The sequence below is a fragment of the Megalops cyprinoides genome, chromosome 12, assembly GCF_013368585.1.
Source record: "Megalops cyprinoides isolate fMegCyp1 chromosome 12, fMegCyp1.pri, whole genome shotgun sequence".
NCBI classification, from domain to species: Eukaryota; Metazoa; Chordata; class Actinopteri; order Elopiformes; family Megalopidae; genus Megalops; species Megalops cyprinoides.
The window spans coordinates 10,111,092-10,134,890 of NC_050594.1; the positions used below are offsets into that span (position 1 = coordinate 10,111,092).

The following is a 23,799-nucleotide window of genomic DNA, read 5'->3' on the forward strand; positions in this document are numbered from 1 at the left end:
CTGAACCTCCCCTGAACGGTTTGCTGACAGAAAGCCGACACTCGCTCACCGATTACACCTTTTTTGTAACGAGCGCCTTTCATATTTCCAGACAGAGAGAGCAGAAGTACTGTACCGCAAACGCCACTCTGGCCCCAACCGCGCTAAACTGGTTTGCAAGCACTCGACCGTCGCCTCTACAGTCTGAGTCCAATTTGGTCTTTGTTTTGCCCCTGTGTGCGGCCGCTGGGCTGTCGGCTGAGCGAGATCCGAGTCGCACTAATGCTTCTGGGCTGAAACAAACCGTGTGCGGATGTTCTACTAATAAATGCAGTCTCCCCTCCACGTGCCCTGGAATGCTGCTGATCAGAAACGGGGGTAAACGAGAGGCTGATCTGCTCCGGGCGGGGAAGGGGCGATATTTTGTGACGCACTACGGCCGGATCTGAAACCGTATCCCAAATCCTCTTTAATGAAAGCGGGACGGGGGCAGGAGGGAGGGAGGGCGCCGGCTCTCGTCCCTGATGCAGCGGCCGCCTCCTGCCAACGCGCCGCTTGCCTGGAGCTTGGATGCCCGTTTTGTTTTTGTTTGTTTGGGTTTTTTTTTGTTTTTGGTTCTGTGAATGGCCCGGATGTGTCTGCGTCTTGATTAAAATCAGAAAGGCTTTTGGTTCCGCAGAGGCTGGGAACGGTGCCAGGTCTGCGGGATTTGAAACCTTGGTTTTAATGAACGGCCTCAGACCGGGTTTTTCTCGACCGTGACAAAAGCATGAGGATGTGGAGCCCTGTGGTTGCTTTGTCGGGCTTGAGTAAAAGGACTCCTGTTGGTGGGGTTAGGTACTGCACCCCCTGTTGGGTATATGCTGCTCCAGCATATGAGAAAGAATGCCCTGTTGCATGGTATGGTGCCCGTGTGTTTCCCCCTGAGTGTGTGTGCCTGTGCGTGTGTTTGTGTGTGTGTGTTGGGCGGTTCCCCACACCCTTTGACCCCGGGTGTTCTCGAACCCGCAGCACTAAGATTGAGAAGGAGAAGAAGGAGCATGCCCGGCAGCACGGAATGATCCGGACAGAGATCAGCGGGGCTGAGATCGCTGAGGAGATGGAGAAGGAGAGGCGCTTCTTTCAGCTCCAGATGTGTGAGGTCAGGTGTCTCCCAAGTGTTGCATGCGTTAGCAGTGCAGGGTTGCCAGGTTGGGTAAATCCATCTCAAAGCAGTTCACAGCAGTTCAGAGTTAGCAGAATGGGAACCATCTGGTAATATTCCAGAGTTGCCAGATTGGAAAGGAATAAGTATTCTTAGCATGTACAACTATATGTGTTCTCTTCCTTTGAACTATCTGCAGCAAAATAACAACAATAAAAAGCCCTGAGAAACAAAAATAGTATGCAGAAGACAGAATTGAAAATATGCAAATTTGATTACTGTCATTTGATTAGCGTTGTGACATTTTTGCTGATTTTTTTTTTTTTTTCATTCTGCAGTACCTCCTCAAAGTGAACGAAATCAAAATAAAAAAGGGAGTTGACCTGCTCCAGAACCTCATCAAATATTTCCACGCCCAGTGCAAGTAGGTCACGGAATCAGATCTCCGGATCCTTCTGGAATGTGTCGACTGGAGTTCTTGCAAACTTGGATGTCACAGTGATGTCACGGTTCCCGTGTGTTTTCTCAGCTTTTTCCAGGACGGGTTGAAGGCTGTCGACAACCTCAAGCCCTCAATAGAGAAACTGGCCACAGACTTGCACACGGTGAGACTAGGCAAAACACTGTCACGGTATTTTGCAGTATTAGTTTTGTCTGTTTCTTTGGTCGTGTGTACATACATGCACCATAGGAAAAGCAGCAGTATAAATCTTGCACAATGGTTTGTATCTGAGGCACACTAAGGGCTGTTTTATCAGTTTGCCACGCTCTTAATCTAAGGGGCTGTGACGGAGTGCCGTCACTACGGTTGAGTATGCGCTCTGACTGCCATACCAACGAGCCTGGCTCTTTGGCGTCTCAGTCAAAGTTGCATGGTTGGTACCCTGTAGACCTGGGTTCAAGGCCGGGTGGGGTGACTGCTCTCGCCCTTCGCTACAAATGGTGTCAGAAGTGGGATGGCTGGCTGCAAGGCCATCGGAGGCGTGCCCAGTGTGTGAGCTGTATGAGGGACCCCCAGGTTCGGTTGACCCCGGTGTGTGAGGGACCCCAGAGATGGGTGAAGCATGGTGTGAGGGACCCCAGAGATGGGTGGGGCACCCTGGGATGGGAGAAGTACGGCACGAGAATGCGTGAGGGACGCCATGGTGCTTGAAGCGCATGGGCGCACTTCCCGAAGGGGAGGGCAGTGTGACAGAGTGCCGTCACTACGGTTGAGTATGCGCTCTGACTGCCATACCAACGAGCCTGGCTCTTTGGCGTCGCAGTCAAAGTTGCATGGTTGGTACCCTGTAGACCCGGGTTCAAGGCCGGGTGGGGTGACTGCTCTCCCCCTTCGCTACAGGGGTTTAACTAAAAAAGTGTAAAAAGTGTAAAATGTATTTGAGAATTAAACCCAGGGAAAGTGTTTTTTTGTACGTAGTGCACATGTACCTTATCACAAGGTTGATTTATAAATACTCCGTTGAGCCAAACTGTCTCTCTCTGGGTGACATTCTGTCGCAGGGTAAACCTAGGTGCCTTAAAGTTGCTTTGTATGTGTGGCAATCAGAAGAACTGTAGAAAGTGTTTCCCCTCTCCTTGGGCTCCTGGGGTGTGTCTATGTGTAATTGTGTTTCCATAGTGACACCTCTCACCCTCCACAGATCAAGCAGGCCCAGGATGAGGAGAGGAAACAGCTGACCCAGCTACGGGACGTCTTGAAGTCGTCACTGCAGGTAGAGCAGAAGGAGGTAAGCACTGTTCCACACTCATCAGCTCATCAGTCAGTCAGTCACTCACTTACCTCCCCTATTAAACATGGGTGACAGTGTGGTGTACAGGGTACAGCTGTGTAAATGGCAAGGGTACAGCTGTGTAAATGGCAAGAATGTAATGTAATGTAAACCATCAATAATAACCCCTATCAAACCAGTCAATCAGTGACTTCCCCCAATAAACCCATCAGTTAGTCAGGAACTTCTCCATTTAAACCCATCAATAATACCCCCATCAGTCTATCAATAAATCATTTATTACCCCTGTCACATCAATTAATAATCTTCTTCGCCAAATGATTGTTTGATCAGTTATCTCCCCTATCAAATGTTAATGCTTTTCCTGATTGTAACATCACTTGTGAGTGTGGTCATTCAGTTACTCACTCATTCACTCAACCCTGAAACCTACTTACTGAGTGAATGACTCCCCCAAAGTAATGGGACTTCTTTCACATTACCACTAGATGGCAGAAGGCACCAATGAGGAAACCTACCAAAGCCCCTAGTCTTGTTTTTTGTTGTTATTATTTTATAATGTGGATTTCCATCAGGGGAGACTATTTCCTGATCTTCCCGTAATCTGCCACATGACAACGCCTTCCTATTCCTTTAATCAACAGATTACACAGCAAAACAATGTTTCATCCCCAGTTCAATCAGATGGAGTTTAGGGCTGCAGACATTACAGCAAAGCCATAGTGCAGAAAACCCATCATTTTGGGCTGTAGGAAACAGTTCTATCTAATGTCAACATCTCTTTATCGTCTTAGTAACAAACTAAGTGTTGCTTTTATTAATCACTGAACAATAGAAGTTGTTTTGTTTTAAAATACTTTATGTGAAACTGTAAAAAACAGTGAGACATGTTACTTAATGTTTGCTTAATGTCAAGGACAGATTATCACAATGTTAACCACTTTGCATGCAAATGAATAGAGGTTTGTGTTTTGTGGCATGGTGTGTGTGTGTGTGCTTGTGTGTGTGCTTGTGTGTGTGCTTGTGCGTGTGCTTGTGCGTGTGCGTGTGCGTGTGCGTGTGCGTGTGCATGCGTGTGTGTGACATCTGTAGCATGATCTCTCTCATCCTCTGTCTGAAAGCTGCTCTTTTCTCTCCCTCACTGCCTCCCTCGTTTGTGAACCAAGTCTAGGAGAGTAAGTGTACTCAGTGTGAACCCGTCCTGTGGCTTTGTCCTTGTGCTTGTGTTTAAAATAGCGTTGTGCGTCCCGCGCGGTCAAGCTTTCGACCGAGCGGCGTTGAGGATTTTCAGAACTCCTCGATCTGAGCCAAGCCTCTGGTCTGACAGAGAACAGTGTTCACTCTGCTGGAGTGACAGAACCAGCTGGGTTCTTCGCCTCTCAAGCCAAACTCAAGGCAGAACCCAGAAAGCATGCATTCCTTTCACTGAGTTTAACTATGTTGTCTTAAAGGGTGTGTGCTGTTCTCTGAAATATGGTCAGTATCTCCCTTTTTACCTCTATCATTACACTTGTATATTGAATCGGAGCGTTTTTGTTTTGTGGAAAAGGTCAATAGGTATTTGAAAACCTCAGCGCTGTCCACTTGACATCTCTGATTCACAGATGCTTGGTGCTGTATGTCCAACTAGCTATGTCCCCTGAGTCAGCCTCCTTAAGCCACATTAGGTGCCATTTGTAGCATTGATTTTTTTTTCCCCCCCAGATCAGTTAAATGACTGATTTGCTTCTCACAGTGCCTGGAGAGGGAAGTGAAGAGACATGGGAAGATTATTCATAAGTCATCTGCATCATCTTCAATTTACTCCTTGCCCTTTTTTCGGCTACTGTATGAGAAAGCTTGCGCTCAGCAGTGACATTGTACATTATCACAAATGTACTACGCACGGTTCCGTGACAGCAGAAAAATTCTCTAATTTGTCGAAGTGTGACCTAGTTGCGTCTCTTCTCTCTTTTGAGAGGGCAGGTGGGGAAATTAAAGATGGAAGTTTGAGCTTTATGAATTTAAAGCCCTTTATCTGAAGCTTCCTCTCTCTGAAAATCTTGCAGATCTTCTCCCCGTCTGCTCTCCCACGCCATTCTGTCTGATAAAAAGCCATAGCTAGAGCATGACTGCCAGCGCTGCGGAGAGGTACTCGGCCCCCCACTGCGCTGGTTCTTATATGCGTGTTTTCTGCTACTATTGTTGAAGGATTCGCAGGTGCGACAGAGCGCCACCTACAGTCTGCACCAGCCGCAGGGCAACAAGGAGCACGGCACGGAACGCAGCGGAAACCTCTACAAGAAGAGCGACGGGTGAGGGGGAGGGAGGGGTGGGGGGTGGGGGGTGGGGGGAGGGGGGCAGGTGGCAGGGGGCGGGGAGGCGCGTGTCCCTGACACACTGCCACCCATATTCGATGCTCACTTTACCTTTAGGGTAGCTACTCCCCACACTACCACTCATATTCATTATAAACTCCCTTTATCTCTAGGCTGGCTACTCCCATACACACTGCCACCTATATTCAGTGCTCCCTTTACCTCTAATCTAGGTTTGCTGCTCCCATAAACACTACCACCTATATTCAACACTCACTTTTCCTTTAGGGTAGCTACCCACCACACTACCACTCATATTCAATATAAACTCCCTTTACCTCTAAGCTGTTGTGCGTGCTGTGTAAAAGGCCGTTGTCTCTGGACATCGGTGCTGAATTTATTTTTCGTCTCCAGCCTGAGGAAGGTGTGGCAGAAGAGGAAGTGTTCAGTGAAGAACGGGTACCTGACCATCTCTCACGGAACGGTGAGAAGCATCCGTCTGTTCTGACTGACACCCGTCCTTTAGCTCTGTGTGCTGTGTTACTTATTCACACACACGGGCACATGTATATGTGGGGACACACACACACACACACAGACACGTGCACCCGTACGCATCTCAGGCACCCACAGAGACACTCACGCGCACACAGACACACACTTAACTCCGTTTGCTCTGGTGATGTCACGCCTAATGAGCCGTTCCTAATTCCTGAAAGTGTTATGAGATGTAACTAACCCCCCCACCCCGCCACCCCCCCTCTCCACCATACACTGCATAAACACTCTGCCTCATTAGAAGTGCTGTCAGGCGCGTGTCAGTTTGACAGCAGGCCAAGGTGCAGGAAAAAAACACTTCTGTCAGAGCTCACAGCCGAGCCGTGGCAGGTGCGTTAGTGCGCTTCACATTAGCAATTACCACAGCGTAGGTGGCACATCTCGGCAGTAGATGTTCATTAAGACGGACGACACCGGCCTCCTAATAGACATTTAGTTGCTGGCAAGGTGGCAAGATCTACAGGATTCAATAATTGACTGCATTCATCAATTTAACTGGAGTTTTTTTTTTTCTAATGTTGTCCAGCCTACAGTGGGAAAGAATATACAGTACCGGTCAAAAGTCTGGACACACCTGAGTACGATAATGGGAAATGTGCATTCAGAGAGATTTTGATCTAAAGACTTGTGCTTAAATGCTTGAAATTTGTTTCTTAGACAAATGCAGTAGTGAAGTTGATGCCTATGTATGAATTTCTTTCCAAAAAAAAAAAAAAATTTTAAAAACTATTTTTTTGGCTACTTTGATGAATCTAATATTGTAAGATTAAAGATTAAAGGAAGATTAAACAAATTGGATTTGTTTACCACTTTTTTTTGGTCACTGCATAATTCCATTTGTGTTATTTCATAGTTTTGATGTCTTTACTATTATTCTAAAATCTGGGAAACTGTAAAAATAAAGAAAAACCTTCTGTGTGGAGGTGTGTCCAGACATTTTGACTGTTACTGTTTTATGAGCCAGCCTGGTTCCAGCTTACAGAGGGAAAGGGGTAAAGTGTCGCCGTCCGCCCTTTTTACACGCCATCTTACAGCTCCAGCAGTAGCAGTCCCTGCTGTCACCTCCCTGTATGCAGGCAGGTAGAGCTCCCTTCATCTGACGGCTTTACAAACGCGGGTTTTGCTGAGGTTATTGATTTTTTTTTCGCCCGGGGCCCGGTTCATTTCCTTCCATTAGCGTGGATGTACTCCCTGCTGACGGAGAGGGGGGAAAAAGCAATCAGGTCTCGATTTAGGCCGGTTAAAACGCATGGCCCGTTTTTTTTCTGTACCGTTCAGAAGAATTCAGCAGCATCTAATCCTCGGTGGAAGCCCTAATGCCACAAGTATTTATAGATCTCAGGAAAAGATCAGGCCAGAAACTGAATTAGAGGGAATTGGCTGACAGAGATGTGTTTCGGGTATGCGAGGCAGAGATTGACTTGTACAGTGTTGTCTTTAAACTTTAGTGTTCAAAGGCGACCTGCAATGCACTGCTCTGGTACTGCTGTCATTATCTGCACTTTCCTCAGGGTACATAGTTTATGTTTGTGAGGAGCGGATTTAGGCATTTCCCTGTGATTATAAATATTTGAATATGATTTAAATGCACCTGTTTAACAGCACTGCTTTGTGTGATCTGACACTGATAGTGGAAGACAGGGTGGTGTTGGTCTTTAGGAGCCCTTTTAGCGTGGCTGAAAAATGCATTCGTTTTTGCCTTTCGTTTAACATGGCCACCTCTGCTTCCCCCTCTCAGGCCAACAGACCCCCAGCAAAGCTGAATCTACTCACCTGTCAGGTCAAACACAACCCGGAGGAGAAGAAGAGCTTTGATCTCATCTCACGTACGTACCAAACTCCCTCTAACGCCGCCGGACTGTCATCGGCTGGCCTGCCTCTGCTCCTGTTAAAAGCCATCCAGCTTTGATCTGCGTGACAGTAAAACCTCAGGGAAGGTGTTTGGTTGGCCTCACTGCACACTCCTGAATCAGCTTTGCACTTGACTCTGTCCTTTTTTTTTCCCCTCTTTGGAGAAGTCCAGCTTAACTCTGCCCCTAGGGTTTTACTGTCATATACGTAATCACTTTCTTATGGGGAAGTAATTGATCAATTAATCTTATGAAATTAAGATGAATTTACACGTTGGAGTTAATTGAGGGAACTGCTGGTAGCTTTCTGAGGAGCTGTGCAAGGTGCCCTTAAAGGCATCAGCAGTATGAAAGCGTGTGTGTAATTGAATTCCTTTAGTTCCATCCTCCGTTTATCTGTCTCCGACTGTCTCTCTGAAGTGCCCCCATCCGTAAATCGGATAATTGCTAATTAAATAAAGGAAAGCTTTTAAGCACTGCTTCAGGAACTGCATTACAGGAAGTGATGTTGTCACAGGACCCCCCCCCCCCCCTCTACACAAAGCATTGGGTTTGTGTTTGTGGGAGGATGTTTTCGAAATGTGGCAGGAATGTCCGTCAGGCTCAGAATAAAGGGGAGCGAGGCGTTTCTGATGAGAGCTGAGAATCGGTGGGATTTTTGGAGGGAACTGCGATGCGTGTCTCCCAGCTGGGTATCTGTAATGAATGTTGGTTCAGCGCAGTACAGCGGCCAGCAAAGTGCAGGATGTTTGAAATTTGTCTCGTCTCACCGTGGAGATGTTCTCCAGCGTCCCCTTGTTTGGTCTAATTTCACGTGACAAGGGGGCTCTGAAAAAGATGTTTTTCTCTCCCTTTCTCTCTCTCTCTCTCTCTCCCCGGAGAGGGAGGTTTTCAGAAATCTCCCCTCCCCTGGCTTTGCCTTTAATAACCAGCCTGAATCAGTGGGATTCTTCCTCTCAGAGGAAAGAGATGGCACACTGCATCCTTTCAATGTGGGACGAAAGGGCTCATCTAATCTTTCAGAGGAAATTCTCACGGCCTCTGCTCTGTTTTCACTCTTCAGGAGCAAACAGAATTCTCTCCATTTACGTCTAAGTGATAGCAGTCAGGCAAATGACAGTTGACCACCAATCAGACCACCAGTCAAACCTTGTTAGATGTGAACAGTCACCGTCTGAGTCAGCCAGGCTGTAATGGCCATGGTGGTATTTGCTGTGTTTCATACAGTTTAACAGTTGCTGTATCACAGAGCTACTGCTGCAGGTGTCTCCATTGTTCCCACGGCCTCATGGGATATGATTTATTTGCAGGAGAGGCAGTGTGGCGCAGTAGTTAAGGAAGTGGTGTAGGGTGGTGTACTTACCTTGGGTTGCTTCAGCAAATGTCCACCTGTATCAATGGGCATGTCACACACAGTTCATGTGTGTCAGTCAAAAGTCAGTCTGGATAAAAGTGTCTACTAATGAAATAAGTAATGGTAATAATAATTGTCATAAAAGTCGTGTTTGGAGTTTGATTTTGCGCTCTATCTCAGGCAAAAAACTGTACTGAAAACAGACTTATAGACTGTAGCAATTCGTAAGTGAGTTGCCACTTTGCATTTTTATTTAACTTTTCAGTGATGGAACACTGATGTTTAACATGTCTTCACCAGAGCATTTATGTAAAAAAAAAACAAAAAAAATACAGTTGCAGATTATGTGGGAGTTGTTGTCTATGAGTTCATGGCATAGTAACAAAACATCTGCAGGCATCGGTCACTGGCTATAATTCTGGCACAAATTAATACCAAAAATGTGATCTTTAAAAACAGGCAAGGGTGGTCATTTCAAGACTTTATGAGAGTCATGTTGCCTTTGTGAATCTGCTCAAGCTTGTTTCATCATTGCATGGCAAAATTGCTTAAATCAAACTTGTTTCATAACGTCACTAAGGTTTTCTTTAACTTCTCACGTGTGGTTTGTTTGTTTGCAAACCGCGCCGCGTGGGCCTTTATGAAAAGGGCCATTGATAACCGGCTGCGACGCCGACCACCCCCACCCCCCCACACATGACGCTCTTGTGACTCCCGCACTTAATGGCCATGCTCTGTAGTGCAGAGCTCTCTCTGCTCTCTGTGAAAGCCCCGGTTTTACTGATTTTTCCCTTCATCACCTCACCAGCTCGATGGGGAATTTCTCCTCCATAACTGAAGCACCTCAGACGTGTGATCCATGCACATGCCCTCCTCTGTCTCAGAGGGCAGCTGAGTATTGTGCAGTTGTAAGGAGCAGGGCCTGTAACCCAAAGGGGTTGCTAGTTCAATTCCTTTGTGGGACACTGTTTTTGATTTTGACCCAAATCAGGTTGCTTTTAGGTGTTTAACCCAAAATGGCCCGTAAATATCCAGCTGTTTAAATGGGTAGCGTGTAAAAGTGTAAGATGTGTAAGTTGAGTAAGAGCATTTGCTACTTGAACATGGTTTAATGACTCTCCTTTCCCTTTCCTTCTCTCACACAGATGACCGAACGTATCATTTCCAGGCCGAAGACGAACCAGAATGTCAGATGTAAGTGTCAGCTTGTCCTCCAGCAGAGAGGGCTGCCTCAGACCATTCCCTGTTCTGAACAGATCCTGGGTCAGTTATGTGCAGCTGGGTGCCTTAAAAAGAGTTGCCGGTCAGAGTCCTGCTCAGAGCTCAGTGGGACGTGAGGGTAGTGAGAAGCGAGGGAGTAGTTTGGGACACAGCCAACCTGCGACGGTGGGTGTTTTTCCACTCTGTGTTTTGTGTGTGGGCACGCCCACCTGTTTCCTCCTGTTGCCCGGGTCTTCTAACGAACGCCCTCATCTCCTCCCCCCCCGATGCCGCCCGCGTTCCCCGCCCCGCCCCCCTCCGTACGCCCGCTGACCCCGCGGCGACCCCGGCGCGTCCCTCAGCTGGATTTCCGTGCTACAGAACAGCAAAGAGGAAGCGCTGAACAACGCCTTCAAAGGGGACCAGCACGTGGGCGAGAACAACATCGTGCAGGAGCTGACCAAGGCCATCCTGGCCGAGGTGAAGCGGATGAGCGGGAACGACGTGTGCTGCGACTGCGGGGCGCCCGGTGAGTGGAGCATGCTGGGAAGCAAGGGCCGCAGTGCATTGTGGGTGTGGTGTACCGTACTGTTTTGTCATTCGAATTGTGAAGGCAGTTACTACTCGTAACAAGTCTTTCGTGGTTTAAGCTAGAGGTCTCTAAATGGTATGTAGGCAGAGGTGAATTTTTTTGGCAAAGGTCAGCCTAAAGTGTAGAAAAGACTGAGTAGATGAAACCATCAAGGGTCAAACAATGCTTTATAATGTGTGTGTGTGTGTGTGTGTGTGTGTGTGTGTGTGTGTGTGTGTGTGTGTGTGTGTGTGTGTTTGTGGGTATTTGTGTGTGAAATATATTTTTTTCCCTTGAATCAGTATTGTTGGCTATTTGTAGATCCCCACAGTTTGCTGGTATATGTTCTCCAAGCCCCAAGTGCATACAGCTGTTTCCTCCAGCACCAGGTGTCAAACTCCTGTGAGTTATGTATATGCTGGTTTAGTGCCAAAATATGCTCTTTATTTTCTGCTTCCCCCAGTCCTTACTCACTCTTTTTTTTAATAAATGATACACATCATTTATCACATTTTACCTGTGTCTTGTGTATTTTTTCATACCATAATTTGAGAAAATGCACAGGTCGAAATATATACATTGGTTAATTAACTAATTGAACCAGTTAATTAAGGGGCATTGTTTGTAAAAAGCTCAGCATATACACCTGGTCCCACAGGAAATGAGTTTGGCTTTGGCAGCCTTGTACCCTGTTTGGTCATTTTTAGTTATTAAAATTTCTCTCCCAACCACAGGCCCCACGTGGCTCTCCACAAACCTGGGAATCCTAACGTGCATCGAATGTTCCGGAATCCACCGGGAGCTGGGTGTCCACTACTCCCGCATACAGTCTCTCACGCTGGACGTCCTGGGAACGTCGGAGCTCCTGGTGGGTGCTGGGGAGTGGGGGATTGCAGACTGACAGTGCAGCTCTCTGTCCCATTCCCGTGACCCAGTTATTCTGAATGCCGTTTTATCTCCGCACCAGTTAAGGAGGTCCCATGTAACAGAGTTGTAATATTTCAGGCCCACATGCAGTACACTCATTTTTAATTCCGTAGTGCTCTGTGATATGAATTTCACAATTTCACATATGATTACACAGTAGCCACGAGGATGTCACTTTTCACCCATAATTTAGAGTCACTGCTCTGGTTAGAGGCAAGTTCAACCCTCTTGGCCACAATGAAATGAGTTTTGAATATGCAGTGACTACAGTGATGAATGTTATTGTTTGAGGCCCTTTGAATTTCCCTGGTTGGAAAGGATAACAATAATATGGTGGGACAGATGCATGATGATATGAAATGGCCTGAATTTCAGCTGCATCTTGGCATATAGTGTTTGGTCTTTTCCTAGGTAGGTCTGTCGACAGTGACATTTAACGTTTGTGTGTCTGTGTGTGTCTGTGTGTCTGTGTCTGTCTGTGTGTCTGTCTGTGTGTGTCCCAATCCAGTTGGCTAAGAACGTGGGAAATGCAGGCTTTAATGAGATCATGGAGGCCTGTCTGTCTGCTGAAGACGTGGTGAAACCCAACCCCACCAGTGACATGTAAGTGACGGAGTCCCGCTGCCATCTCACTGTCAGCATCTACCCCGCCCCTTTTGCCCCGCCCCGTCCTCACTCTTTTCCATCCCTCTTTATTCACCCCCCTTTCACATTAAGCAGAATTACTCATTTTCTTAAGCCATTACTATGTGGCTTTTGCAGTCTTTAGTGACGTGTATAATGTGATTATTTTTATCACTTCAGCAATTCATTTTATTATTTGTGTCTGTGATACTGATGGTGTAGAGTCTTTAGTTCCGCTTCGTCTTTAACGCAGAGGTATGTGTAGATAATTGTAACATCGGACCGATGTTGTCCTGCATGCTGAAATCACGCCTCCCTGCGGCCTTTCAGGCAGGCGCGGAAGGACTTCATCACGGCCAAGTACACGGAGCGGCGGTTTGCGCGGAGGAAGTGCCCGGACGCCGCGTCCAAGCTGCACACGCTGTGCGATGCCGTCAAGGCCCGAGACATCTTCTCCCTCATCCAGGTGTACGCCGAGGGCGTCGACCTGATGGAGCCCATCCCCCTGGCCAATGGACACGTGAGTCCGCCCCCAGCTCCGCCTCCCGGTGTCACAGGAGACGGGGTGCCTGAGAGAGCGCATGATCACACCCAATACATTACATTACTGACATTTAGCAGATGCTCTTCTCCAGAGCAATTTTTTAAAATGTTATCCATTTATAAAGCTGAATATTAACTGAGGCAACTGTGGGTTAAGTACCTTGCCCAAGGGTACAGCAGCAGTGCCCCAGCTGTGAATCGAACCAGCAACCTTTCGCTTATGAGCCCTACTTCTTACCACTGCACCACACTGCTGCACCCCCTGCCAAACCTCCCCTGTTAATGTGGTATTGAGGGGGGTTTGAACTGTCAGTATGAAACTGATCCCCAGCTTTTGTTATGGTTTCAGGTTCCAGGTGGGGGTTAAAGTGTAGCTTTTTCCTCATGCGTTCCCTTGATGTCAGTGTTTCACTAGCTGACGCTGACACCACTAGATCATGCCAGTATGACATGTTATGCATGACTGTTCACTGAATGTGTTAAGGATGAACCTGCTGTACAGTTGTGTAGTCAATTCATAACTCGGCCTCGGTTATCATTAGCATGTGCCACATTGCTTCATGCAGTGTCTGTGACACGTAGAAAGCAGGAGAGATCCTCATGGATACTTAAGAGGCACTTAGGGTTGTCCTGTTTGGATTCTATTTAAAGAGGAGAAATTGCCTCGTAAGCACCATTGACACAGTATGTCCGACAGCACGCTCTCCCTGGGGTTCATTTTTCAAATGCTTGTCATCTTCCGGAAAAGTTAAAGATGAATTTCAGGCTGCAGGCCAGATTTGTGTGTGGAAGGATAACTAGCGAAAAAAGCTGAGTAGCCCTCGGAGCCTGTGAGTTACAGCCAAGTTTGTAGCACTGTGTGGAGGTGCTCACACACACACAAATGCATACACACACGCACACAAACATACACACTCACACATGGAGTACACCCTCACCCCCTTGCTTGCATGCGCACACACACACACACACACACACACACACACACACACACACACACACACACACACACGCCCACACACTCACACACACACGGGGTACACCCTCACCCCCTTCCATACACACACAGACACTGTAAACTTCACCGTCTGAAGCGGCTCTTGGTTCTGGTTTCAGGCCGCTGTAGGCTGTAGGTCAGCCGGGGGGAAGGGGGAGCGTGTGTGGTGATGTATAACGCACTCCTTGGCAGGTCGGCTTTCTCACCCTTTCGGGCCCGTGTCACCTCCTGCTGTCTTACAGGAGCAGGGAGAGACGGCGCTTCACCTGGCCGTCCGGCTGGTGGACCGGACCTCGCTCCACATCGTGGACTTCCTGACCCAGAACAGGCAAGCGCTGGAACACACAAAAAAAATCCCCTAAACTGCTAATCCCTGATTAGGTAGCAACAGAACGACTGTCATAATGGTGCGCAATTAAGATGAATTCAATGGGGGGTGGGGCAAACCCACTTACCTACACTGGATAGCAGATTGAAGCCTCTATGAGGCTCACTGCACATGCTCATTACAGTTAATGAGGAATGCTCAGTAACAGTGTTTTCCTGTTTACTTTATGATATCATATTTATTGTATCATATATCATATTCTGCATAATCCAATTGGTGTAACTATATTATATTCTTCATAATTCTATTCTATCATATTCTTTATAATATTCTTCATAATTACAACAATAATGATGTAACAGATGTGACAAATTATGCATACAAGGGTGGCTAATGAAAGTCAGGTGGGTTAGAGTGGTGCATGAGAGCCTGTAAAGATGGCCGCCCGTGGCTTCGCTGTGAGATCCTAACCGGAGCGGTCCCTCTCCCCGCGTTCCGCAGCGTGAACCTGGACAAGCAGACGGCCAAGGGCAGCACGGCCCTGCACTACTGCTGCCTGACGGACAACAGCGAGTGCCTGAAGCTGCTGCTGCGGGGGAAGGCCTCCATCGAGATCGGTGAGAGCTTCCGCCGTGTCGCCATGCAAATGACATGCAGATGCGTTTACCCATGAATAATTGCTTGTTTGCTCAGCAGACCTGCTTATACGGTGCGACTTGCTTTAGCTTTGACTGCACACAGGTTGTTCGTTTATTCAGCCGGTTCATGGTAATCCACTTGCTCAACAGCAACAGCAGTGTCCCAACCTGGGCTTCAAACCCGCAACCCTCTGCTTACAGGGTAGTTCCGTAATTTGCGGTCCCGACTGTGGCCCTCAACCACAGACCGAAAGGGGAACTGTGTCTGTGGACAGAGCTGTGTAGCCAGATACGCGTTCAATTTTTTTTTTTTCCAGAAGTAACTGCAACTTCTTCCCTATGGTATAAGTTACTCCATTCATTCTCCTCTGCAAGATACCAAAAAAGTAGGCCAGCGTTCACAGTAAATATTTGTTCTCTTGACGAACTGTGAAAGCTATCCGTTCCTCACGGTGCTTCCCCATAATCCTGTGAATCAGTAACCTGGGAAGCAGAGGAGAACAGGCAGGGTTGTGATAAACGTAAGCCCCACCCACTGACCTGTCTGCTCCTATCAGCTCCTGTCGGCTCCTATCAGCTCTCTCTTCTGGCCCGGTCCCACGTCTCACCGGAAGAATCGGCCCATTTTGTTTTCGTTCGGACAAAGTTTCCCAGACATTAGAAAGCGACGCAGTAACTTTGCTGCACTAGCGAAAGTGGGGCCCTGCCAGCCTGTGGGAAAGCTGCTAATTACGCATCTCCACTGACGGAGCGATCAAAAGGAGCGTGGGATTCTGGGACGCCACGCTGGAGAGTGCTTCATTGCCAGAGAAACGCGTGCGCACACACACACGCACACACACACACACACACCCTGCGCTCTGCAGTCACCGGAGAGGAACTGAGAGGGGAAAGTGTTAGTTTGGATAAAGGAGACCGTGGCCTGGATTCAGTCTCACCACAATGCGCCTTGTCCGTAACTTCCCCTCCCAAATCAGTTGAATCCAGTTTCACTCTGTGTTTCTGTATTGATACAGTGCTGTGAGTTCAGCAAGTCAATGAGAAATGCTGAGTTAAACCGAACAAAAGAAGAGATTCTTGCTTCAGTTCAGCCAATCTTAAAAAAAGACTTGGAAAGGGAAATTAATATCCCTCGGTACAGGCAGCACACAGCCGTGTATTCTACCCACTTTAAACTTGTTTAATGTCAGCAGTGGAGGTGGAGACAGGTGTCCATGGGAAGGGGTGGGGTCATAACTTAATGCGATTAATGAGTCTGTGTCTGCAAAGGCTGTTTCAGAACGGACGGCACAAGGGGGTTGTCATGGCAATCGACAGAGAGAGGTCTTGGGGTGAAATTCAGCGGAGCAAACCCACTGATCTGCATTGCTATTCTGAAGAGAGAGCTCAGCCTTTAGCTCGTGAGCAGTGCCGAAGCCGTTACGAGTTTATCTGCACATGCTCAGCAAAGCTGGTCTGCAGTAATGGGTCATTCTGTGTGTCATGCTCATATTATTGCTCATATCCCATTGCTGCTGCACTGCACATCATTAGGCTTCATCATTTAACGACGCCGCCAGCTTCCTCCGCCTCATTTGCATGTTTAATTGTCTCTGCAGCTAACGAGGCCGGGGAGACGCCCTTAGACATCGCCCGGCGGCTGAAGCATCTGCAGTGCGAGGAGCTGGTGAGCTGGGACACGTTTGTCTCGTAGTGTGGGGTTTTTATTTATTTATTTATTTATTTATTTTTTGCCCCCATCACTACCCTCTCTCTCTCTTTGATTGACAGCTCACCCAAGCACTGGCGGGGAAGTTCAACGCCCACGTCCACGTGGAGTATGAGTGGCGTCTGCACCATGAAGACCTGGACGAGAGCGACGAGGACCTGGACGAGAAGGTTTGGGCTGGTGGGGGGGTGGCTGGATACCTGTCTGTGTACAGTAGTATATTAATACACACAGATTAGCGAAATCAAAGGTAAAATAGATGCCAAAAAGGTGGTGATGTTTGCCAGATTCCATCCTGAAGAGTTTTTGTTTTCTTTGTTTAAATGACAAAGAAAGAATAAAAATTTGTCTTATGAATATTATTAGGTTATTATTTTTAGATACAGAAAGTGTTGGTCCTGTTCAGTGATGAGCCTGACCTCCCCCCCCTCCCCCCGCCCACACAGCCCAGTCCGCACCGACGAGAGGAACGGCCAGTCAGCTGCTACGCCCCAGGCAGCAGCCCTGCCCAGTCCGGGCCAATCCAGTCTGGACCCGCCCCCAGTCTGCTGAAAGACAAGCCGAGGCCCTACCTCCCCAGCCTGGTGACCAATGAGACGTATGGCACCATCATCGGCAGCCAGCCAGGGCTGCCTGTCACCACCTCTGCCCCCCCGCTACCCCCTCGCAACATGGGCAAAGGTGAGTCAGCCTCAGTCCTGGGGGGCGAGAACAGATTCTGTGGTGTGAAAGGGTGACAGGTGCACCCACTGGACACAATACCAGTTTGTCATAGGGTCATTACCCATAGTGCATCTCTTAGCACTGAATGCCATACAGAGACACAGTGGGAACTATTTGTGAAGCCGTCTGATTCACACAGACTGACCCAGCACCAACTGTCAAACTGTGGTATTTATGATGTGTGCACAGATTTACCCAGAACTAACAGTCAGACTGGTATTTATGATGCATAGCCCATAAGAATGATCTCAAACCGGGTTCTGCAATCTGGTGGCCTGCCTCCTGTGATTGATGACCGCGTTTCTGCAGATTTGAGTTGGGGAAGCCTGATCCATTTGTGCGGCTGGAGGATTCTGGGAAAGGGCCATTCCTGTCAGAGTGATGTTGCTGGAGTCGTGCAGTGCTCTGCCAACAGCACCCCAAACACACATCAGCACTGTGGATGCTAAAGGATGCTAATGTAGCTGTCTCTATAGCTTAATGCTACTGCAGGGCTGTCTTTACCAGAATGCTAATGTAGGGTTATCCCTTTAACAGGTTGCTGACACAGGGCCATCTCTTTAGCAGGATGCTAATACAGGGCTATCTCTTTAGCAGGATGCTAGTGCAGGGTCATCCCTTTAGCAGGATGCTAATATAGAACAGTGTCTTTGGCAGGATGCTACTACAGCGTCGTTCCTCTAGCAGAATGCTAATATAGGGCCATCTCTTTAGCGGGGTGCTAATACAGGGTCATTCCTTTAGCAGAATACTAATATAGGACATTCTCTTTGGCAGGATGCTACTACAGCGTCGTTCCCCTAGCAGAATGCTAATATAGGGCCATCTCTTTAGCGGGGTGCTAATGCAGGGCTGTCCATTTAGCGGGACGCTAATGGAGGTGTCAGCAGATCCTGTGCCAGAAGTCCCAGTAGCTGCTGGGAGTTTATGAGCTCTTGGCGGGAACGGCCCGCTTCAGAACACGCAGCTATTGGAGAGCGTCTGTGTCCCGGCCTTGCAGGCGATAATGTAATTACAGCTGGAACTCGTCCAAGGCGACGAACGTGCCTCGCTTTCCGAGTTCCTGCCGCGGTACAAGGTCCAACTTCACCCGACTGTCTGATCTCGCAAACGAGCGCTGATTGATTTGATTGCTTTGTGGCGGGATAGACGGAGAGATGTTTCAGAACAAAAGTGCGATCTTAAAAGTCGTTATGATCAGTGGTGCTCTAATGAGCTGTCTCCCTGTGGACAGTAATACTTTATAAATTTGAATTATTAATACTATTAATTAAAACCTGTACTGCACTCAGTTATACAACTCAGACATTCTGTCTGACAGTCATTTATGCTGCTGTGCTTTTTTTTTTAACTTGATCAGTTAAAAGGAAACTGCCCTTGTACCCTTGAGCGCAGCCTATCTGAGATATGACCATGTGACCTGCATATATACAGTCAGAGCTCTGACCACCACCAGCTGCAGGGGTGTGATGCCCACTGTGGGCTTTATGAGGCCTCAGACAGATAAGGCTTTAACTCCTCTTTATTTCTCTCTCTCCGCCTCTCTCTGTAATTACACTGGATTTTAAATTTTGCACAGTCACAAACAATCCTGTCAAACTTCGGCGGATACGGAGGCGCTGCGTGCAAGCCAGGAGGGCGAGCCAGCCGCTCCGAGACCCCGGCTGCCGGCAGAAATAAAGTGCCTGTTTGTCTTTTCTGTCCTTGGCGCTGCGCTCTTGCCCATTTCTCAAGCTGCTTAAGGGGCTCCATTTGTATATTTATTTTATTGTGATGGAATTGTTTGATGTGTAAAGGTTTTCACTCCCTCCCCACCCACCCTCTGTCCCTCTCCCCCCACCCTCTGTCCCTCTCCCCTTCTCTTTCCCCATCTCTCTCTCTCTCTCTCTCTCTTTCTCCCTCTCCTTTTCCCTCTCTCTTTCCCCCCCACACAGTTCAGATCTCTGGATTGGGTGGAATTGTGCAGACCTCAGGTTCCAGTTTGTGGAAGCCCACCTCCCTGGATGCAGCAGGCAGACAGAGGTCCTCGTCTGACCCCCCCAACATTCACCCCCCTGTACCCCCAATGCGGGTCACCTCCACTTCCAGTGAGTATCCCCCTTCTCTCCTAGAATGCATTACTCCTCAAATCCCCCTTCGATCATGGCATAGTGACAGTGACACACCCCCCTCCCCTTTCTATCTTTTCACATTACATCACATTACATTCATTTAGCAGATGCTCTTATCCAGAGCAACTTCCAGCACAATAGAACATAAGTGTATCCATTCAATTGAAATGAGTCAGACCATGCTAACAATATCCCCAGACCAGTGAGTGTGAACATACTATTCAAGCCCTACCACAAGTTAACTTGTGCACTTGTGACAAAAGCCAAGTATACTACAATACAACAGTCCCTAGAGCACAAATTCATAATACATCATAATACTGCACATAAAATTAACATACAAAATGAACATCTTTGCCCCCCCCCCCCCCCCCCCTCCACAGTTCTGGCCGTTGCGCCCCCTCCCCCTGTGGCTAAGACTGCAAGTGTGATGGAGGCCATGAACCTGCAGTCTAAAACGGGACAGGTGCCCCCTTCTGGCCAGACCAAGTCCTCTCCCCCGGGGCTAACCGGACAGCCCCTCAGCAGAATTCCGGCACCAAAGTCTCCTGCCAGGTGAGCACTTCCTGTCTCAGGGCCCGCACCCTGACACCATTTGTTTTGCTACTAATGGCTCTGCCAGACTCCAGGCGTAGGACGATGTTTAGATATTTCAGTTGTTGGTTTGGACCATTACATTACATGCATTTACATTACATTACATGTAATGGTCCAAATGCATGGAATGTAATGGACCAGGCAGTTTCTGAGTGGCTGTTCTTTTCCTCAGATGCAGTTCTTATGACAGAAATGCTGGTTTATAGTGGCTGTTCTTTTCCTCATATCCAGCTGTTATGACAGTGACCCTGATTATAAATATCCCCCTCCTGTTGTTGCTAAGTGTTGGATGTGTTTGTGAATTTTCAGCACAGAGAAGACCTTCAGCAAAGGACCCCCCATTCTGTCCGGATCTGTTGAAAGACCAGGTAGATACATATGTGTCTGTTGATTATATATTTGTATGATGTGTATATACAGAAGTGAACAACATCTGAAATAACTCCCATGAACTAAGAAAAGCTGACAGATGTTGAATTAAAGGTACAATGAATTCAAAAGGCATTAAATAGAGAGGAAAGCAGGTCCATGAGCAGAAGATGAAATTAATGGTATGGGGAAGCCTATGTTCAAACTGTATCGTGTTGAGTGAATGAGACTGATTAAGAGAGATTCATTAAAGACTAAGTGAGATGTGCCTTCATCTTTATACAAACTCATCAATCCCTCAATATGAAATGGCCATATGGCCAATAGAATGAAGAGAGATGTGAAAACTCCTGGCTTTTTTTTATCCATTGTCAGTTCAGCTTTAAATTCAGCAGATGGTGTTTCAGGTGTGACAGTTTTGCTGTGATGTCATTTCCTGTGTCTTTGAGCAGCTAAGGAAGTCCCAGGCTGCCCTCAGAATTCTATAGGTCAATCTCCGCCCCCTGCCCCTATGCCCCGGAAGACGTACCCTGTAAGTTCCTATTCGTCTCTCTGCTCATACATTCTTTATAAGCACATACACAGGTGCCAGGTGGAGCTAATGAAGCACCTGTGAAATATATTGAGGTAACTGTTCATGAGCTTGTGTGTGTTACAGAAACAGAAGCCAAAGAGGGTGAAAGCCATTTACAACTGTGTGGCGGATAACCCAGACGAGCTGACCTTCTCTGAGGGGGAGGTGATTGTGGTGGATGGGGAAGAGGACCACGAGTGGTGGGTGAGTTACCCTTCAGGACTGTGATACCTGAGATCAGTGTCAGATCAGTGATCAGAGGGATGAGCACTGTCACATCTGAGTTCAGTGTCACTGTGTGGGATGAGTGCTATAATACCATAGATGAGAGTGACTGTGTGAGATCAGTGTCTGTCCGAGATTGGCATCTCAGATCACTGTATGAGGCCTTTGTTTTGGAGCGCTCCTCGGTCCATGCTGGGGCGGGTAGGGGGGAGTGGTGGAGCTTAGAAAGGAACCCCTGATCGTGTGCCAGTAACCACGGCAACCGCAGCACACAGCTATGACCTCACCCTGTCCTCGTCCGCACCGGCCTTCCTTCCTCTCCCAGCGGGCCGTGCGGCCTCGGCTGCATTCAGCCGCCTCCTCCCTCAGGATCTCAGACCCGGGCCATTCCAAGTCCCCGAGTCTCTGCCTTCCCCCTCCGCCATTATTCCAGCAGCATTTTTATGTGCCTGCCCCTGATCTTTAATAACCTGCTCTTAACAATCTGACTTTAACAACCTTTTGTTTTTCTGTTGTTATGATGTAGCAGGTCTCTCAGTGACTGTAACTGCCAGTGTTTTTATTTGTTGTTGGAAAGAAACTCAAGGTTTTTCACGCCTGATATAGATGATTACATGTAATATTGTGGACATATGTGTGTGCGTGCGTGCGTGCGTGCGTGCCTGCCTGCCTGCCTGCCTGCCTGTGTGTGTATGTGTGTATCCTTGTGTATGCATGTATATGCCTGTGCGTGTGTATGCGTATCCGCATGCGTGTGTGAAACAGTGATGGTCCTCTCTGTCCCTCCCCAGCTGGGTCACATCGATGGCGAGCCGATGAGGAGGGGGGCCTTCCCCGTGACGTTCGTACACTTCATCGTGGACTGACAGACGTGTCCCCTCCGAGGTCAGAGCAGGTCACGGCGCGGGGGGGGGGGGTGTGTGGGGGGGTGGTCCAGGCTGACAGTGTCACCCTCACCCCGTCCCATCCCCCCCAGTCCCTGGGCAAAGGAGGACCTTGCCGTGTGACTTGGGTCAGGTGACCTGGCAAACATCATACTAAGCCACGCCCCCTACCCAAACCACGCCTCTGGAACTCACCGGAACACGGTTTTTAAAAATCGGAACCAGAGAAGGAAGAAACTGATTGTTCTTGCAATAAATGCACTTTTTTCCACTTGGTTAATTTATTCCGCGGTCGAAAGAATGCTATCACTTCCAAGCTTCTGTTGAAAGTATTCCATTTTAATCCATACAATCAACTGTGACATGAACGAAGATTGTACAGCAGATTATTTTACAGTAACAGAAAAGACTAATGTATATGTTTGGGATTCCTTTAATGTAAGTAAATGTAGTCATTTTGGCTAGTATTCTCTTCATTGCATGGTTATAGGTCAACGGTTCAAAATGACACAGAGCTGCGATGCTAGAAGACATTCACATGTGTAGGAGTCCCCTCTGCTCTGGAAGAGAGGATAACTTTCTAATGGTGCTAACCTGTGAATGTGCTGTCCTCATATTTCTCCCCCAGGGGGCGCTCTGCTGTCCCCATTTCCAGGCAGCCTCAGGCATTAGGTACAGAAATAGGCCATCTCCAGCTGTCTCAGATCACGCCGGGGAGGGAGAGGCAGAGAGAGGGGTAATTCCAGACCTCAGTTGAGAGAAGGTGGCGCCCCCTGTGGGCAGAGAGCTAGCACCTGCGCACACCTGAGTTTGGCATCTTTATGGCGCGGTGGTGGGGGGGGGGGGGGGGGGGGGGGATGAAGCGGGTGCTCTGGCCAGGGGGCCGCATCACTGCTGCGTATGACCCAGATTAGTCCTCTTCAGACTGCATTGTAATGAGGGCCCTGGAGGCTCGAGGGGCCATTCCCTGTCAAATGGAATGCTAAATGGGCAGAACATTTGTTTGTGTGTTTGTGAATCTCAGCATATGTGTGTGTATATGTATGTGTGTGTGTGGGTGTTTCTGTATGTGTTTCTCTGCATATATGTGTGTGTGTGTGTGCGTATGTCTGTGTGTCTGTGTGTGTGCTTTGACGTGGCATCAGGACCAGTCCCCTCCCTGTTTACCTTGTGTCTGACTGTGAACTATGAGGTTTTACTGCTCCCTCTGTGTGACACAATTAGCATTCCTGACAAAGAAGAACAACTGGAGCTGAATATAGAAAGTCATCGGTGCCTTGCTTTAGCGGGCACGCATTAATCCCGCTCTGAGGGCGGTTTGACCTGTCTGTGCCGTAGCATGTCTTACTGTTGTACTGCGATAGCCGCGGCGTGAGGGGACAGAGATTCTGCATTAAAAGGGGTTGTGATGAATGTTGTCCTTTCTGTTATTTGGGACAAGGTCATGTTTTGCAGGTCAGCGATTCCCTGTGTTTTTTTTTTTTTTCTTTTTAACTCTCTCTCTTCCTGTTGAAATTTTAACTCCGTTGGGATCCAGATTTAGTCTCCATTTTCACGATACCGTTTCCTGAGCGGAATGGCAGGAGGATGAAAGGTGTCGGATGGGGCGATTTCCCGTGTCGCTGTTTTTGCGCCGTCCTCGGTGCGGTCAGCTTGCTTCCTGTTTGCGTGTGGCTCTGTGCGGGTGGGCGGTGGGGCCCCGCAGAGGACACTGCCGTGAGACCGAGGACTGCAGCTGCGCTTTGATCAGTGCAGAGTTGCAAGGGAGTCTCCCACCCTGCTGTGTCGCACACACTCAAGGTGAGACGGGTGTGTCTGCCTCTTGGCTTGAAGAAGCCTCGTCACCCAGCTCTCCCGAACACATA

At 48.2% G+C, this 23,799-nt stretch overlaps 1 protein-coding gene across 2 annotated transcripts in view; it reads left to right on the plus strand.

The window, feature by feature from the left end:
• The window catches only part of asap2a (ArfGAP with SH3 domain, ankyrin repeat and PH domain 2a), a 66,265-nt gene extending 43,530 nt beyond the window's left edge, over nt 1–22,735 (plus strand). The window contains exons 6-29 of one of the 2 annotated variants that reach the window (XM_036541637.1): nt 991–1,120; nt 1,462–1,547; nt 1,653–1,728; nt 2,767–2,853; nt 4,023–4,031; nt 5,047–5,150; nt 5,568–5,637; nt 7,450–7,537; nt 10,061–10,109; nt 10,478–10,644; nt 11,421–11,554; nt 12,122–12,216; nt 12,568–12,757; nt 14,020–14,105; nt 14,607–14,722; nt 16,342–16,409; nt 16,514–16,621; nt 16,898–17,132; nt 19,109–19,261; nt 19,669–19,840; nt 20,192–20,250; nt 20,704–20,783; nt 20,910–21,029; nt 21,842–22,735. In XM_036541637.1, the coding sequence (XP_036397530.1) occupies nt 991–1,120; nt 1,462–1,547; nt 1,653–1,728; nt 2,767–2,853; nt 4,023–4,031; nt 5,047–5,150; nt 5,568–5,637; nt 7,450–7,537; nt 10,061–10,109; nt 10,478–10,644; nt 11,421–11,554; nt 12,122–12,216; nt 12,568–12,757; nt 14,020–14,105; nt 14,607–14,722; nt 16,342–16,409; nt 16,514–16,621; nt 16,898–17,132; nt 19,109–19,261; nt 19,669–19,840; nt 20,192–20,250; nt 20,704–20,783; nt 20,910–21,029; nt 21,842–21,916 (2,557 nt within the window). In that variant the 3' untranslated portion in view covers nt 21,917–22,735. The remainder of the gene's footprint in view (nt 1–990; nt 1,121–1,461; nt 1,548–1,652; nt 1,729–2,766; nt 2,854–4,022; nt 4,032–5,046; nt 5,151–5,567; nt 5,638–7,449; nt 7,538–10,060; nt 10,110–10,477; nt 10,645–11,420; nt 11,555–12,121; nt 12,217–12,567; nt 12,758–14,019; nt 14,106–14,606; nt 14,723–16,341; nt 16,410–16,513; nt 16,622–16,897; nt 17,133–19,108; nt 19,262–19,668; nt 19,841–20,191; nt 20,251–20,703; nt 20,784–20,909; nt 21,030–21,841) is intronic. The other variant, XM_036541638.1, reaches the window with a different exon arrangement.
• The last annotated feature ends 1,064 nt before the right edge of the window (nt 22,736–23,799 follow it).